At 34.4% G+C, this 19,389-nt stretch overlaps 1 protein-coding gene across 1 annotated transcript; it reads left to right on the forward strand.

Moving 5' to 3' along the window:
• The first annotated feature begins 11,049 nt into the window (after nt 1-11,049).
• LOC128859934 (cuticle protein 7) lies at nt 11,050-18,764 on the forward strand. Its single transcript, XM_054097092.1, has 4 exons — nt 11,050-11,204; nt 15,350-15,538; nt 15,661-15,757; nt 17,782-18,764. The coding sequence occupies exons 1-4, from the start codon at nt 11,193-11,195 to the stop codon at nt 17,916-17,918; spliced, it is 435 nt and encodes a 144-aa protein (XP_053953067.1). The 5' UTR covers nt 11,050-11,192; the 3' UTR covers nt 17,919-18,764.
• Nucleotides 18,765-19,389: the final 625 nt, after the last annotated feature.

The raw sequence follows: 19,389 nt of genomic DNA on the forward strand, positions 1-19,389 counted from the left end.
ACGTACTGAGTTCTCGTCAAGTAATACATTTTACTTAGCTCTAAACAATTAAAAAATAATATTATTATTGAAAATAAGACCAACCAATTTCCATACAATGGAGTCACAAAATTCGTGCAACATAAAGTAATTACCTAAGCAACAAAAGTTAATTTAAGAACTAATGATTTTAAGAGTACAACGCAAATGGCAACAAGAAGAAAAAAACGGCACACAGCGAGTTTTCGAATAAATTCATTTCATCGCTGCATACCATAGTGACTCATCGAAAATATTGTACAAATGCCAAATTAAGTTTTTTCGACTGCGAATCTAATTCAAAGTTAAGTGCAATTATGACAGACATTTTTTATGACTGTATGTAGTAACACGAAACTGTAAAATAGTAATGCTTATTTCGAATAACTTGACTTTATTGCCATACGTACAGGCGGGGATTGACTAGAGTATATAAAGGGGTTATAATACTCATACATCCAGAGTACTTGAAACAGTTGTCCTTAGATTGACTTTACTTTCTTGCTTTATGTAGCCCAGAGCTGTAATTTTCTTCGACAAGGTGAGTTTCAAGCGCGATCGAGGATCCACATTTGCCCATTCGATGGCAAGCTAGATTAGACTCATCGGCGAATAGGTTACAAGACAGTTGCAATTTTAATCGGACTTTTACAGTAAAATTATATTTAGTTCTAAGATTATTTTATGTCATACTTGATAGGGGAATAGGCAATACTCGTTTTATATTTTTGAAATCAAACCAAGCGGCGCGAACTCACCACAAATCCAGTCAGGCCAAAGAGTTGCCATCAATAGTGTGCGCTTGTTTCGGTTTTCTACGTCAGTACCAGTCGTCCAAGTAGTAAAAAGTTACAGCAACATGGTAAAAAGCGTGTGAGTATCCCTGGTTCGGACAAATTTTTGATGAGTTATCAATTTAATAGTCCATGCTGTTACACTGGCCACGATTCACCTCATGGCAGTTCACATTTGGAGCCTAATTAACAAAGTGATTATAGCTCATCATCATCATCATCAACAGTAAAGCACACAGTACGGGGTGAACAATTGCTTCCGTTACAATTCGCCTCCACATCACTCGGTCATCAGCTTTTCATTAGATACCAGATATGACCATAGCTCCAAAGTCGCCTTCAATGACATCTCTCCATCGTTTTCTCGGCCGACCTCTTCTTCTGTTGCCTTGTAGGTTTGTTTCGATGATCTTTTTTATAGATATTTTGTTGCTCATTAGTAGAATGTGACCGTACCGTAGAATCCTTTGCGCTTTGGTCTATCTGATTACATTTGCACCCCTGATAAGTGTGTCTTACTCGTCGTCGTACCTAATGCGGTAAGTACCGTATTAAAGTCGTACAAGTCCATATATTTTTCTTAGAACTGATCGGTTTCAGACTTCGCACTTCCGTATGTGAGTATGCCAGCTTGAAAGTTTTGTATATTCGTAGTTCCTGGTTTTAGAAAGTAATCTCGACTTCATCAGTTTTGTATCCGTGAAGTAAGATTTATTTGCAGCTTCTATCCTGTCTTGTATGGCAATAGATATACCTTTCTGTGCGCTCAGCACAACGACGAGGTACCTGAATTCATCGATTATACCAAAGCTATAGCTGCCAATTTGTATGTAAGTTATGTTTTCCGTTGCGCGCTGCACCTTCCAAACATTTGGTTTTTTCTCCGTTGATGATAAGCCCTTCGATCCTAGTAGATGATTCTAGACCCACAAATGTATAAAAGTCGTGCTCATTGTCTAACAAACATTATCTAAATTTCAAACTATTGCAGGTATGTACAACAATTATTATACGAGTACTTAAACATATTTTCCCATACGCAGTTTTATGGCCCATTCAATTTTAATGTAATAAAGCGTAGGTTTGAGGTGATCCAAAATTCTAGATGATTTTTGATAACTGACGTTGTTACGTATTTTCTCTATAAAACGGATGCTCAACACTTTTTTTTTGTGGAAGAAAACACTTAACACCGCCAGCAAAAAAAAAACAAAAAGAAGAATTTTGAGCCACTTCAAACTTGCTCTTTATTATACAAAAATTCAATGAGTTATAAAGGCTAGGTAAGCTTGGGTTACGGTATTGCTCTCCATAAGCGTATAGAGGAGGCTCACTTAGGTTTGGAGGCCTATTGTTATGCCACTGCTTTGGACTCAAGTAATTTGTAATGCGGTGAAACCACTTCGTCTCTCAAATAACCGATGCAGTACTGTGGATGGCTGCTGATTCAAAGTCTGCTAGTCATCCAAAGAAGGAATGGATGTTTTTGAGATGATTAATTTTAATTTTTTTCCAGAATTCAACTTCAGTTTTAATAGAATGAATGTGAATAAATACAGAGAAAATTTGGCAATCAGTCTGATTTTATTAATCAACTTTTCAGTTCTTCGCAATACGCGCCATAGTTGATTGAGAATAGAGAATTTTCGAGTATCCAAATATTTTCGGTAAGAAAGTAAATATCAAAGCTGAAAAAAGTATATGTTATTATATGTTGTACAAAAAAGAAGCCCCTCCTGTATATGAATCCGCCGCTGCATCAACTTGTACATGAGTGTATATACTATTTGGAAATATATTGGAACCAACCGAAATGTGGAATGCATTTTCGTTTGAAATTTACGAGAAACTGTCAAAGAGTGATTGTTTGCAGTTTGACATGCGACCAAATGAAATGATGCTGCTATATATATTTTCAGTGTTGGTGACCGTTAAGTAATATTTGTAAATACTATATATGTATATATACATGAGTATTCATAAGTGTGCATGTATGTAAGTATATTTTTGCAGCGGTATGTAGCGGGCTGTACGCGCATTTTCTACTGATTGTGCTGGCTATTATTTCGTGTGCTAATTAATCATAATAAAATTTGGTTTTGAAATGCATTTTTTGTAGCGAATATATTCATATGTAGGTATATGTAGAAAATTGATGTTAATGGCGGCACAATTTCAATTATCCATTCCATTCTATTATGCAATGGTGTGGCGAGTCGCAGATGACAGTTTATTTTAGTTGGTTTACAAAATAACAGAAGAGGTGGAAAATATGATTTTGAGTTTATTTATGTATGAGTAGTTTTAGTACGAAAATTATAAGTTTTGTTTTCAAATATCACTAATTACAGAAATATCAATTATTGAAATGGCAGTTCACATGACGCTATTGCAATTGAAATATTGTAAAGGGTTTTTCATTAGCGTTTCGGCCATACTTTATGTATCATGGTCTATCATTTGTTTTCCTATGCATTTAGTAATACTTAAAACTTTCTCGTGTGAAGGTATACAGCCTCAATCACGTTTTCGAACCATTATATTTCATTAACGAAATTATCGTTCTCCGATTGCAACTTTTCGTGCACCTTTGCCAGTTTATAGTCCTAATAATCGTCCACCCTCTTGATTCTGCTGCGTAAAAAATCAACAAATTTTCTCGAACAACCATTGCATTCACCTAAACTGACTGTTTGATGTGGTTTTTGGTCAGATATGTCTTCTAAAATGAAGCTGATGCCACCGTCTTTGTCAATGAAGGGTGGTATAGATCGCTGATAACCAAATTTTATGGCTGAAATTGGTATAATAACCATCTGGTTTCAACAAGGCGGGACTCCTTCATCTTTTTGTGGCGTGTGTCTTGATGTTGTTCCACAAATGGAAGGACCTACAGTTTTAAGCTAACTCCGAACGGCAAATATTTTTTATGAGAAATACACTCGGAGGTTTGCCATTGCTTGTCGCGAAGGGCGACTGTTATTAGAAAAAATTTTTTTTTTCATTTTGGTCTTTCACCGTGATTCGAACCTACGTTCTCTCTGAATTCCAAATGGTAGTCACGCACCAACCATTCGGCTACGGCAGCCGCTACAAGCCGGAACTAGGAGCTACTAAAACCATTGCACTGTTTCTTGCAATTAAATGGAGAAGAAACAGCCCGAAAACATGGTAATTGACATTTACAGCTTCGAGGGCAGAGGATCGTTTGAATATCTGAGCATCACGATACAAAACGAGAATTGCTCATACGACACAACACAAAGCAAGATAGCGCCAGAAAACATAGTATATGTCCCTCATACCAACTATTAAAATCTAAGATTACAAACTATAATTTTTTCTCTAATAGTATCCAAGCTGTATTCGACGACGAGGTATCACAGCACAGTATTTAAGTATATTTCATCAATCAAGTTGCAATCATTAAGCTCATTTGATACTAATTTTGCTTGGTATTTACCTGAAGAGCTTTCTACTCTTGGTACTGCAAGAAGCTGTGTCTTCTTTATAAATGAAACAATTATTGACAGATGTTCTTCTCTAGAACTTCTTACATCCAAAACAGCTATTGCTCAGTTGACAACTGTCCAAAATTGCGGCTAATTTAGCCGTGATAAAATCTTTCCTTACTTTTTTTCGTCTTTATTATAGAACATATAGATTGAAACCTAACAAGACAAAATTTCTTTATAGCTTTCTTCAGAGTTTGTAAATTGATATTGTATTTCTTGAAGTGCTGTGATGCGGTGTGGAATAGCAGATGTCAATGAGATTTCGGAAAGCGATTGTTTTTGTCTCTTTTTTTCTTCTGCTAATTTTCTAAGCCTTGTTCTTTCTTCCATTTTAGCTATCCTTTTATATATTCTGTAGAAACTCATTCTCTCGATATCTGTGATTTTTGCAGCGCTTACCATATTTTATAAGCATCCACAAGTTTCTGAACACAAGTATAATGCACTGAATATAATGCACTGCTGAATGACAAGATTTGCGCTTTTACTTACAGTCAACTTAACTTCGCGTATATTGAAAAAAAGTATTGCGCCCGTTACCAACCAGGAAAATACTATTTTTGCTTCTTAATTCCACTGACATCTTCGAAATATAAAACAATCCGCACCCGCCGTAACTGTAGCGCAACTTGTATGAACAGTTATTGGCATAAGTCGGCGCGGATTGCAATACTCCAAATAATAAGCTATTCCCGAGTGTTTTAGGGATAAGTAAACAAACGTAAGGTATCTGCATTTAAATTTAAAAAAGCGAACACTGTAGAATTTATCCATGCATGCCGAGCAAAAATTGCAATATTTCAATCACACTTGGTACTTACATAATATTGCTCTTTATCCCAGCTAATTCCGACGCAAAAGTACTCACATTTGTTATAAATGATGAACCTAAAACAATTTCACTTACGTCTTAATTTTGAAAGCCCACACGATACCGAAGTTCTCTGAAATCCGATTCCGGATAAAAATTTGGCTGAATGTGCTCCACACTAAACTTCATAAGTGAAATATTTTTAATCAATGCTTTGTTATTATAACCCTTATATTCAAACTTCTGAGTACCCACTTCATCGGCCCTTCTGTGCTCTATTCGAGAGCAATTTGAACCGTTTCTGGAATTTTCCTGGCTACCCAAAGCGATTGTCTAATAAACTTCGAACTCCTTGATCAAGAAGAGTGATATAATCGCCTTCAAAGTACTCCCCATCAACTGCAACGGCTTCGATATATTTTCGGCTTAGCCATCAAAACAGTTTTCGATTTTCCATTACTTTCTTTCGGGTGTTAAAACACTTTCCCCGTAGTGGTTTTTTTGGCTTCGATCATGTTCAGTATGACAGAGGCCAGCTCACTGATGGTTAATTTGTTGTTACTGATCATCTTTTCCGTAGATTTACCCAAGACGGCCCAACTTTTGCCTAAGAAATGGCAATACAATTTTGGTAGGAATATTAATCACAGATATGGAAACCCAAATCAGTTGACTTAGAGCGTAACCTAGCTCCTAAAACTTTTTGATCAAGGTGATATCTATGTATGCCTAAGGATGGTTTTGCCAACTTCCAATTTCCTCTTAAGAGTTATAAGTTGTTTAAATATTTGTTCGTTGCATCGTTTCCCTGTTATGAGTAAATATGTTGTTAAACAAAATTGAATGAACTGATTAATGTAAAAATTGTCATAAACTTATTTGTGCTCCACAACTAGGACAATATGTACTACTCTCTACTGAAGTTCGGTTTTACCGTTCAAACAAATTCACCTGTCTTATTTTGTGTTGTTTACATTAAAAGAAACTAAGTAAAAGGTTAGTTAAATTTTCGGAACTTCGCTTACAAGGCCTCTTAGTAACAAATAAAACTCTATACCAAAAATTTATGAAATATAAAATCACTAAAAATTAATTTAAAAAACCATTTGCTTTAGTCGATTGTTTTCACAAAAACAAACTTATGAAAGCTTAATTATTTTGATTGGTTACTCAAGGTGGTTGTAAAATTATGACAAACGACACAAAGAGTCTACAAAGAACGTATTATTGCTGGTATATCCTATATGTATACAAGCTTATGAATGGCAAGCCATTCAGTTTTAACAGATGGGGAGAGTAAAAACGATGTACTCCTATAACCAGGCACGCGTCGCAAATAGAGCGAAGCACTCATGTGGCACGTTTGTTGGTTGTTACCGTGTGAATTTCGCAAGCTCACTTTACTGTCTAACCACCTAGAAAGACGGAGGAAAACCATAAAACCAGCAACAATTAAATACCTTAATCGGCCACCAACAACATACAACAGCTGATATGTATGTAACTGTAAGTGTCTGACGTGTAACTGTGGCAATAATGACAAAAGTGGCGGTAACGCCAACAGCCTGAACAACAGGTGATCAATTTTAAGCCAAATATCGGAAAGCAAAAGTGATTAAAATGCAGCGGCAAAGCGCTTGTTACACATATGGTACATACATATGGGTGTATGTAAATGCTTGTGAATTGCACTTGGAAGTGCACCAATGCTCTTTTTAAGTTTTTATGTATGCATGTGCATATTATGGTGTTCTGGTTGTGGTTGTTGTGTGTTAAATTGTTGCTTTCTGAAACGATGATTGGGCTCAAATTTGAGATTTCCTATAGAAAAGTTGTCAAGTAAAAAAAAAGAATAATTATATTATAATATGAATACTTCTTTCTATTAGTGGCGCCAGGTTTGACATACCTATAATCAAATGAAATCAAAGTTACCGCTCAGATTTTTCTCAACGAAGTTCACGCAGAAAATACTCTAATTATCTTCCTTAATAAAGGTAGCTATGATAAGCATAAAAAGGAAAGTGTTATACGTACGAAAATCAAAACCTCTTTCAACTTCTTCAGCTGTCAGAACAAGTAATGCCCATTAGGATTTTAGGGTTTTTATTGATCGACTTGAATAGTGGATTAAAACCCTTCAGCAAAATAAGGAGTATTATGCAAATGCTATATGCGCGCCCTTCCAGAAAAATATGCAGTTACCCTTCCTCTTAAACCGACTATATTTGAAAATCCTAAACAGATAAATTTGAAATTAAGACCGCATTTCTAGAAATGTGATACAGTTCTGAAACTTTGCGTAAACTACCGTATTTTTTAAAGGGTTTAGTGTAGATGGATTTGGCTTCGGGTTATATATGACACTTCCAATTGTCAATTAAAGTGCATTCATCAGTCAAAAGCATCAACTTCTAAAATAACTGCTGTTGCTTATGAGAGCTGATTCGACTTCTATCGCAAGAAGTGGGCATGTGCCGACTTTGTCCAAGACTTGGCGCAGGGCGTCCGATTTACATGCCCCCAAGATTTAATAGAGGCAAGAATAGAGTTCAACTTCGCTCCAACGTCAATCTAATATTTTATTCACTGCTTAGGCAGTCCCGTAGTCTGTCCGACTAGTTGAAATAGTCGCAACTGAAGAGATACGAATCCACCGCTGACTCATAAACCCATGCAGATTTTTGGCTCCTTTTTCAAAATTGAAACACAGTTGAAGCCAGTGTATAGCCATGCTCTGTAATTTTTTGTACCTAAAAGTGTGTGAATATGGCTTGAGGTAAGACTGTATAATTTTTATGATTTTGGAGTACTTCTGTGAGGCTCTTTGAAGTTATTATTTTACATAAAACAATTCAATAATTCGTGCAACAGAAATCGATCAATAGGAGAGCGAAAGTTAATGAGACAGAGAAAGTGCAATTTTGGAAGGAAATTTAAATTTCAATAAAAAAACGTGCCGATGCAATAGCTTTTCAGGTGACCTTTTTAAAATTGAAGCATATACATAAAAGCGTGCATACGTACATACTCGCAATAATATGTTCTTTGTAGAATCTTGGTATCGCTTGTAGATACAGATAAGTATAAGTAGATAATATTTGAATGCTAGCTTCGCATATCACCACAACATTTTCCGAATTGCTACTACGGCATGGACTTGAAACGAAATAGCATAACTATCGGACAGTGTTCGGGCAATGACAGACTTGTGCTGATATTTTATTCATCATATCATTTCTTGTAAAGTTAATGTGATCACTACCCATAGCAGCATAATATGGAAGTGTTTGAAAGCGATCGAGAGGAGAATCAAGAATGCGCAAATAAAAATTATAAGAAACAACGACTTATGGCTTTATTTCCATGGGCGAAATGAAATAAGCCCATAACTAAAAATTTTACATATGGGTGATAACACCATACGGAAAAGTAAATTTTGTTTTCACATACAAATTTTGGATTGGATTTCCATTACTACCACGAAAGGTTTGCATATAATATCCAAGTGCGTGGATCTTATTTAAAAATTATTACACACGAATATAGCCAATACATCTACATATTAATTGAGGGATATGGTCCTGAGCGTGATCGTGTACCGAAGGCCGATAGACGTCAACGGCCTCATGCGGACGAGCCATACCAACTCTTTAACTTTTTCAGAGATGAAGAACCGCTATTCCGCACTTTTTTTCAAAATTCAACATAAACTAGTTCTACCTATTATGAACAACCATATCAGTATAAACCTTGTCTACATGCTGATATTTTAAGTTATAAGTAAAGAACTGGCATCGTTTCGTTGGAAAGCACCAAAAAGTGAGGCTCGATAGAACTTTTGTGGTTTTAAAAGAGTAAGATTGACCCTTGGTCATCGATAAAACATTATTTTATAAAATCCCACAATCAAGAATTTCTCCGACTATTAGCACTTAGTAAACCTTCATTAAATATTGAGCTCTTTATATGGCCACTATTTGAAATATATATACAAGTACGAGTATATATAATTGGCGCAAACACTCTTTTTGGATGTTTAGCCGAGCTCTCCTTCCTATTTGCGGCGTGCGTCTTGATGTTGTTCCACAAATGGATGGACCTACAGTTTCAAGCCGACTCCGAACGGCAGATGTTTTTATGAGGAGCTTTTTCATGGCAGAAATACACTCGGAGGTTTGACATTGCCTGCCTAGGGGCGACCGCTATTAGAAAGAACTTTTTTTCATTTTGGTCTTTCGCCGAGATTCGAATCTACGCTCTCTCTGAATTCCGAATGGTAGTTACACATCAACTCTCATTCGGCTAAGGCGGCCGCCTTGAAATACACTACTATAATACATCCAATCTATAACTGCCATGTAGATGAAATACCGGCCCTTGGTACGCAATGATGCAGCTCTCCTGTTCCTATCTTGAAGACATATGGATAAAAAAGGATATACGCGGATATGAAGAGCGATGACTAATTACATTTTCCATAGATTTTCGACAAAACCTAAAGTTTCTTGTGAAGGTCAGGATACTAAAGATCTGTTATTTCTGGTTCAAATAAGAGTTTTGTTATATGTATAATAAAAGGCAACGGCATGAAGGAATCGAAATACATATCTTTAGACATATAAATAAATATCAAAATGTTCACCCATGCGTACGATAACTCGAGCAAAAATTAATATAGATATTTTAGTAAAACTTGATGAGCAGTTTGGCATTTAAAATGAGCTAAATCGGTCAATAACCACGCCTACCTGCTGCATAACTTTTATTATTATAAATAAAAAATAAAAGTAACGTGATATCTGTTACAGATGATGCAAAATTGCGCAATTTCGGTACAAATATTGAACCTCTGAAAATATGTAAATACGCCGCTAGTAAAACTTTAGATTTTTTTTTCACTTCGATCCTATATACATAAATATTATTGAGTTCGTCCGCCCGCCCACCTGATGTCTAGCTATTATATATCTCTCACTGTCTATGATTCTGTTTGATTCCAAAAATCAACAGGCAACCCAAATGAAATTTTATTAAAATGTGCGTGGGTACATAAAATTTGATTTGGACCGAATTTAGCCTTCTTTATTTGTTGGAGATCCGCTATTTATGAGATTTAAATATGTAGTATGTATGTGCCTCACCGATACAATTGAAATTACGAAAGCATTCGAAACATATGTACTCCTGTGTTATGAGTAACAAAATAAAGACTAACAATGGGATTTATGTATTTAAAATTATGTGCTCGTTGACATAGATAAACTTAATGTCAACAAAAATTAACTCTTTGCTGTACTAAAATTTTGTTTTATTGCTGCCCAAACGCAAAGTAGCAGCAACCCATAAGCAAATGTGCAAGTGGGCACTTGTATGTGTGAAGGCATACTAACGGCTAGCGTTTTATAGTTGTTGTAGTAAATATAAACACTAATTAAATTTCCTACCGTTTTTGGCAACATTTCGCATTTACGATTTTGTTTGTTTTTTGTTGCAGCTCTAGTGAGTTCCAGCTGTTATACTTTTTCAACTTGTATTGTTCATTTACCGCTTTGTTTACAGTTATTGTATTCACACACACACTTTGGCTTTTATGCAAGCCTGCCATAGCAATCATGTCCTCTCTTGTGGTATTTTTGTCTGATTTTCTAAGTGATTTCCACTGCACATTTTGCTTTGTTCTCTTTTTCTTCCTCTCTTACTTACAATTGTTGTTGCCACTATTACAAAGTTGGCACTATTGTTGCAATATGTTGCTTTAAACTGCAACTTTGTCGTTGCTGGTTGTTGCTGTTGCATATTGGTGGCTCACTGCATGCGGCACTTTCTTCCTAAATATATAAAAGCACCATGTTTTCGTAGCTTTGGCATTATTCAGTGGTGAAAAGTGGCAACGTTCAATTCGATCAGCACAAAGTAGTGATCTCGTTTTTTACTAAAAAATATTTCAAATAACAAATAATATACATATAACAAATACCCATTTGGTATATAAAATTCAACAAAAAATTTGCATATCATAAAGTTTATTTAAAAAAAAAGAACTAATTTGAAATGGCACTTAAGGTGAGCAATGCTGAAAATCTTATAAACGATTTACGAAGGATTTAAGTGACTCTACAAACATATAGAATACAGAATATGCCTGTATGTATGTGTTAAAATAAAGCAATAAGCTCTCAGGATGCTTCGCAAAGCAAAAAGGACTTTATATTCTGTGTGCCACACTTAAAAATGTGACATCATATAATGAAGATGTGTGAATAAGCTTCCGCAAAAAATGTATTAGTGTTTACTTCGAAAAAACCTCAACGGCACCTGTTAGTGTTGGTGCTTCAATAAAAAAATAATATGTTAGCTGATTATAGATATCGTAGTGCCCAAAGTTAAAGACCTTTCATGAAATCGAAACCTCTTTGCATTGAAAATTAAAACCAATATTCTGAAACGAAAAAAACGCATAAGTTTAAATTTCAGCGATAAGATTGCTTTACTATTTTCTGTTGTGGACCTGAAACATAATTAGTTAAATAGCTTCTAGAATCACTAAAGTAGCTGAATCACTTCTAAAGAAAATAAAAATCTTAGATTACATCTTACGATGAAACTAATTCTTTGGAATTGAATATATAACACAATTTTTTTACCTGTGCATAGTAATTGTTTACTAAGAAGAATTTGAAAACCTTGGAATTCTAAGCTTCCTCAATTCGAATTCAAAAATTTGTTTTCGCTTCAAACCACCGACTTAAATGGGTTTTGAAATGTTTGCATTAATGTGTAGGCACACATATTTGAATAACAAAAAAGAAAATATGATTATTCAAATTTTTAGGTCACTGTTCTGGTGGAATAAGTAAGAAGATTTGGAAATTGTTTTCAGTGGGACAGTGAAATAGCGTAATTTTCCAAAGTAGTTTTTTCGATTTAGTCTGATTTGCAGACGTGTTGGGATCTAATGGCGATTTTTAACGAAATTTAATAAAATAATTTTTTTTCGATTATGCTTCATACAAATAGCTTCGAAGTACGGAAAGCCCATTTGCAACCCTTTACTGCATAAATTAATAAAGCTGTTTCATTGTGAAAATAGCTTTATTTAATTATCAATAAGACATACAAAAAGAAAAATAATGAAAACGTTTTATTTTATTTTATTTTTTGCTTCCATGCTTGATCCCTTGAGTGTGTCCTTTTTAAGGTACTAGAAATCTTTTAAGCAACCAAAATAAATAATATTTTTTTTTCAAATCTCTACACTGAACTAAACTTTCAATATTAAAAGAAAAAAATGTGCATAATACGTTCATATATCCATTAATCACCTATAAATCCACCAAATTAATTTACCCGTTCACATATGGCGGATTACCTGCAAAATTGACAATCAGTTGTCAATACTGTATTGAGAGGTTTTTCTTCATAAAAATTATTTTGGTGGAATATTTCGGAGATTTTGGTTTCTTTAATTATTATTAACGATATGAAGTGAATACAAGGAGAAGGAATAGCTAATTTAATTGCGCAATTGGCTGCTAATAATACACAGTTGGAGGAAATCCGTATGCGACGTTTACTGAGGTTGCAAAAAATTATGGCAGCAAAACGCAAGCGAAATTCGATATTACATTTTATAATAAGTAATAAGAGGACAAAACGTTTATGAACTCATGCTTTTTCTGTAAAATGGATCCCTAATTAATAATATTTAACAAAAATTTCATTGGAATTATGTTTACAGACCTGTTTTCTTTGCCGGCATCCATTTCATTCAGTTTTTATTTTAATGTTTCTCCTTACGTTCGTAATAATAATTATTGACCCACTTAAACTATAAAATATTTTAGTTTCCGTCCATCGCTTCGTCTATACATACAATAATTCAAATGTCTTAAAGATGCTTGGTAGCGGCCAAACACCCAAAAAAGAGTGTAAGCGCCAAATATACATTCGAGAAAATTAGTCTACCTTTTTTTAAATCGAAAGATACCCTTTACATCAAGGGCCAATAAGAAAAAGCTGTTCAAAGTGGATAAAAGGGAAACCATATTGATATTTTTTAAGAAAATTTGAAAAACATGTACAGGGTCTAGAGATTCGAATCTGCTCTAACTTGAGACACTTCCTTATATGTTTTAATAAATAAATAAATATGTAATACAGTTTGGGTACAGAACAGCTTCAAAACTGGGGAGTTCGGCGTACCGCTTAGTTGTTGGAAATAGTGCAGATGAAATAATCTTTTTTACAAATTTTAGATGAGATTATACGAAGGCATAAGTTACACAAAATAAATTTCGTAAAAGTTAGTTCTAAAGTACATTCCATCGCAACATTTCGCCGTTTTATGTTTGTTTGTTGTCAAATATGATATTTGCAATAAACTAAGTTTTACCTTCATTTAAGTATAATTAAGACTCTTTATTTCTATTAAAAAGCAATAACGTAGGCCAAAATTATGATCTAATAAATAAAGACCCTAATTCGCTATGGAAGAGACGTAAGATTTAGGTTTTAATATTTTGAGGTTAGGTAAGATTTCTTTCAAAAGAGCCAGAATATAATTTTCCTGGTCGTATTTAACACATCTTCTCGCTTGAGGAGCTATGAAGTGTACTTAACATACTTTTAAAAGGTTAAACTACTCTCCTTTAACCATTTAAATGCTTTAAAGAGAAACTAAATCAGAAAATAAGTTATATATATATTGTAATATTTAGAATGTTACAGTCAACGCAGCAGGAAGATTTTCTTTTAATAACTAAGCAAATTGATGAACTATTATGAGATTAATCATTTCACTTATGTATCTTAAAAATCTATAGTATTCGAGTACTAAACTAATATCCATAGTTTGGCGTTCATTCAATACGATTAAAAATTTTTGAATGAAAATTAATCATGATTTGTATGAATTTTACGAAGTAGAATGAACTCAAATTAAAATTTTTATGTTTAGCATGATATATTATATTATATTATATTAGGCAAAAAATTGTCCTCACTAACTTAGGTATAAACAAGCGATTTCTCAAAATATCTGCCCGATTTATTTCGCGGTTTCTTTTCTAATTGAAAAAATCCTACCGAAGTGACAGGCAACTAGGCACGTGAAGTTTTATAAAGGAACGGAAAGAAAGTTTTATTTGTTCCCACTCTTCTAAAGGATTTACTTTTAAATTATTTAGGTATTTTACAATTCAGGCAGCGACTCATTACGGTGAGCTTTTTCGAAGATTTTGACATGATGAAAAGAATTTATGTTGAATGATAGTTTCAAGTGCTGCCATATAAAAAAATACTGCAAAAAAGTACTGCCTATTGCAAGCACCAAATCAAAAGGCAATGATTAAAAAAAGTATCCCGTAAATACTTGAGAGCACAGGTATCGGGAAATCAAGAACTGTGGGCATGCAACATTAAATGATAGGAACAGTGTTTCGAATAGCGGCCAATGCTTGGAAGGCAAATGCAAACGCCTGAGTGTATTTTTGATACAAAAACTTGTAATAAAATTCTTTTGTCGTTCAGAGCAGAAGCTCTGGCAAACTCCTAGCAAATGATATGTAAACGAGCTGCACCTGTCGCCTATTCTTCCACAAGCAAATACATGGGAATTATAAACCTCTGCTATCACCAGCAGATGCGGTATTACGATTTAAAATCAGATGTGTTGATTCCATTCAGAGCAATTCAGCAAATCTACCTCGATCGCTCAATCATGACTTCTTACAACCATTTTTTGGCGCAATAGTTAGACACTAATGGTCTATAGCAGGGATATTGATAAAGAGAAGGAGGAGAAAATCAAATACTCCCTGCCGATATATGTCAACTTAACCCAATTTAATCTCACTCAGTATGAAATGTGGGTGTTTGCTGGTCTTTTATGTACAAACGTGCTACTAAAAGGTTGCAAATTGTAAATATTCAAGAACTACAATTTATTATTGTTAACTAAACTTTCCGTCTCGTATCTGTAAAGGAGGCGGATTTGGCATTCGACAACGCCGAAATTCTGCCACATGCAATCATCTAATTCGAACTAAATGTAAACATTATATAGTTCACAATTTTTATCACAACGAAGTCAAGTTAATACTCTGCTGGTTATCGGTCAAATTACTTTGGAGAATACTCCTTTTCTTTCTTCTTTTATACGATTTTTTGGTAACGTTTTTTAAAGCTTTTCTAAATTCATTAAATTTCAGTATTTGATTTTCGCTTCGGCTTTGTGCCTTACCATGGCTTCACCAATCGGCCACTACTATGAGGAACAGCATGCTGGCTATGAGGAAGTAGGTGGTCATGATCTGGAAGGCCTTCATCAAATCGATCGCGTCTCTTTGGGCGAAGAACACCATGGATATGAACATGAAGAAGAGCATGTTGACTATTACGTAAGTTCAACTACATGTATATATTTATGCAGTTTAATGCATAATATTCATAATAATGCCCATGTTAAGCTCAGATACCTTAATACGTAACATTAATGACTGTTCACTATGTTGCATTCTAGGCTCCACCAAAATACGCTTTTAAATATGGCGTAAATGACTTCCACACTGGAGATGTAAAATCACAGCATGAATCGCGCGATGGGGACTCCGTCAAAGGTTTGTAAAAATATTAGTTACAATCGTACAGAATAGATTTGCCAGATTGAAAGCCACTCGGAGAGCAAGAGAAGCCCAGCTAATTATGAACAAAAATCTAATTAGAAATTTTTATATTTAAAACATGAAAAAAAAAAAAAATACTATGAGGTTAATATTCCTATGCAAATATTTCAAAGCAAATCTTCTTTACAAATCTTCTTTTTAAAAAAGTCCATCATAATGAAGAGATAAATTTGGTTCCTATTATAAGAACTTATTTCTCTTGCCAACGATAATGTAGGAAATTTGAAATGATAGTGCTACTTATTCAAATCGTTTGGGAAGACCCTACTATGTAGATTAGGCAAATAACCTATTGCTCAATAGATTAAAACCATTGTATAAAAAATCGTCAGTGAAATATCCTATATATATAGACCAGATATGCATTGGCAGATCTCATGATTTCAAATTTACTCCCATTACCTATTTCTTAAATTCAATAAATTTGAAAAAAAAATTATCTCACGTGACAGCAATAAAGGTTTTTGCGCAAAGTAGTGAACAACTTTCTCGATCTACTTAAGATTGTTTTAAACCCTACCTTGAGATCTAAGTATCCCAATATTCCAATTATTTTTTTATTTGAAGTTTTTCGAAAAATTTTCAATTCACATGACCAGTGTGAAAATGTGTACCGGGGCACTCGTCAAGACGACTTCCTTGCACACATATTTATTGATAGACAGGCACATCATCTTATTATTCGTTCACCATCTTATTTATTATTCGTCAGTCACTCAATATGTCCGATTCTTCTAAAATTAGTACGCCTTTGTTGTGGATGATTTCAATCTGTCAATCCTTACACTTTTTTAGGATGCGTGACTATCATTCGGGAGTGCGTAGAGTCGAATCTCCGCGCATAAAACAGCAAATTGATAAAAAACAGTTTTTTATAATTGCAGTCGCCCCTTAGCATGTACATAATGGCAAACCTCCGAGTGTATTTCTGTCGGGAAAAGTTCCTCACAAAAAATATCTGCCGTTCAGAGCTGGCTTAGAACTTTAGGTTCCTCCATTTGTGGGACAACATCAAGACGCCCACGACAAATAAGAGGAGGAGCTCGGCAAACACCCAGAAAGGGTGTACGCTTCAATTATTTATTTTACAACGTCGAGCAAGTATTATGTTCTTGTCATGAAGAAATTTATGAACGAGCGAGATTGGAATGTTGATTAAAAATTACCATCAAATTTCTGAAGCGGTGATGGAAATTTTAAGTTGTTTAAGTCAGTTTAAGTCAATGGACGAACTTTAGTCACATTCACTATTGAACATTTACAGCCATAAATTTTCCATGCAAGTTAATCGATTAAACGAAATTGGCAGGAATTGGATATCTTTCAGTTCACATTGTGACGAGTTTCATGTAAAAATGTTGCCCTATTACTCACCTAATAATTGAAGGCTTTTGACCATTGCAAGAACTGAGACTACTCCGATAGATTTTGAAAGTATTAGGTTATGCCCCTACTGAAAATATCTGTACATGGTCAGACGGCGACCGTTAATATTGTAATACTTACATAAATGTGTGACAACTAAAAGCAGTTTTCATTTGGAAGCGTAGAAAACTGTAAGATTATCAAATTTTAGGAAGTAATACAGAAAGTAGTCCCGGGAAAGGTGTCTCCCCAGATGGAGAGTAGGGATTGTTTTAGTGGCCACACACTCGATGCAGTAGACGCCGGTCGCTGTAAGTGCGAAGGCCTACCATACCCACCAAAACAAAAAAAAAACAGATTTAGGGGTTAGTCGTAGTCGAATGAATTTGAACTTAATTACCATTTGGTTTCCCCGGATTCGAGTTCCGCAATAGGCAAGAAACAGCAACAAAAGTTTATCTTCATGTCAAGTCCCAACAGTTGTGGCACAATAACTCGACGCATACCACAAGTTGCAGGAAAAGTTAGGCCGTTATATCTTGAACACAACATTATTAAGCTAACACATTATTATTTATCTTTTCCATTTCCAGGACAATACTCGTTGGTTGAACCCGATGGCTCTATTCGTACTGTGGACTATTCAGCGGATAAACATAACGGCTTCAATGCCGTTGTGCACAAAACTTCTCCTGTACACCACGAAGAACACCACGAAGGACACTACTAAAGGAACTGACAAAACCGAATAATTGTAATTGAGGCCAAGCAAAACATTAACAGCAGAAATGTAGTAGTTAGTTGTAACTTCAAACTGAATTAGCTAAATTATAAAATAAGAACAGTAAATACATAGAAACACGGAAAACACAATGGGATTACTTTACAGACGCAGTTAGATTTTCATTACTCAAATATGCATACTTCATCCGCCATCTTGGGAGGGAAATAACATGACTTTATACTATTTTAAATACCTTCGATTTAATATTAATTTTTCTAGTATGAATTGTGGTGAGAGTTTTTTACTTATAGAGTTTCCTTTGGTTTTTACTATTTTAATTGAGTTTGATGCACTGTGATAACGTTAATATTCTCATAACTCGTTCGAGTGTTCATTACTATAACTATTGCCATTAGCACCACAACCAGTAACACCAACACCACTTTAACTCATATGTATGTAATATTAATTTACTGAAATATTAAAATGTCATTAGTCACTACTTCTAACTACTTACTTTAAACTATCTGCAAACTCATGAATTTACCCACTTTAACTCGAACCGGGCATTGAGCCTTGTACGTACGCGCATTAAGGACTTGAAAGACTTGTCGAATGGATTATAAATTTTAATTGTATTCTCATATTTTACATTTTTAATAATAGCTGTGTTCAAACACTACATCACTGAAGACTTATTACATGTAATTTTATTTCCTTCGCATTACTAATGAACTCATAATCGTTGCTTGTTTTCAAATACCCGAAAATAAATTATTATCTTTAATTTAAATTTATTGAAAAGAAAAAATCTGATAGAATTATAAATAGTATGCCTTAAAATGTATTATCTCCATGTGCTGTATGCTTTTCTATTAGTGGAGTGTGAAAACAAACTGGATAATATGCAATGTAAATTTAATAAAAAATTTAATTCACTTATTTCTTAAAATTGTTTCACTTTTGAATGTCGAATATATCGCATGCGGTATGTGGAATTACGGATTTTCTGATAAAAAGTAAGCTCAAATTTTGTTCCATAATTGTGTGGTCGCAAGCAACAACTAGGTCGAAAATCTTGCCTACAAAATATGTTGCTTTTTATGCCGCTTTGTTATATAGAAGTCAATAAGTTGAGTCAACCTGTTTGAATCAATACTCTTTAGGATGGGAAATTCACGTAAATGTAGAGTTGTGGTAGTAGAGTACGGTAGTAGATATAACCAGATTCATTCTTAAGTCGATTTAGGCGGTTATTGCTTGTGATCAAAAACTTCATATTGTTGTGACGAAAGACTTAAACGACGAACTCGTGTGGGGTTAATAGGATTGTTTGGTGGCGACCTATGTCAATGGACATTCACGAAAATCAAAAACTGTCGATGTGTAGCAAGCTGTAATGTGATAAAAAGCGAGAAGTCAGTAAACTTAGGTGTACTCGCATACACTAATAAATATTTATAGCTTGGCTCGCAAC

Source organism: Anastrepha ludens, chromosome 4 (genome assembly GCF_028408465.1).
Source record: "Anastrepha ludens isolate Willacy chromosome 4, idAnaLude1.1, whole genome shotgun sequence".
NCBI classification, from domain to species: Eukaryota; Metazoa; Arthropoda; class Insecta; order Diptera; family Tephritidae; genus Anastrepha; species Anastrepha ludens.

Excerpts from the sequence above, each read along its gene's own strand:
- LOC128859934 (XM_054097092.1), top strand. Across the intron at positions 15,539-15,660 it reads AAGAGCATGTTGACTATTAC|GCTCCACCAAAATACGCTTT; the intron begins GTAAGTTCAACT and ends GTTGCATTCTAG. Across the intron at positions 15,758-17,781 it reads CGATGGGGACTCCGTCAAAG|GACAATACTCGTTGGTTGAA; the intron begins GTTTGTAAAAAT and ends TTCCATTTCCAG.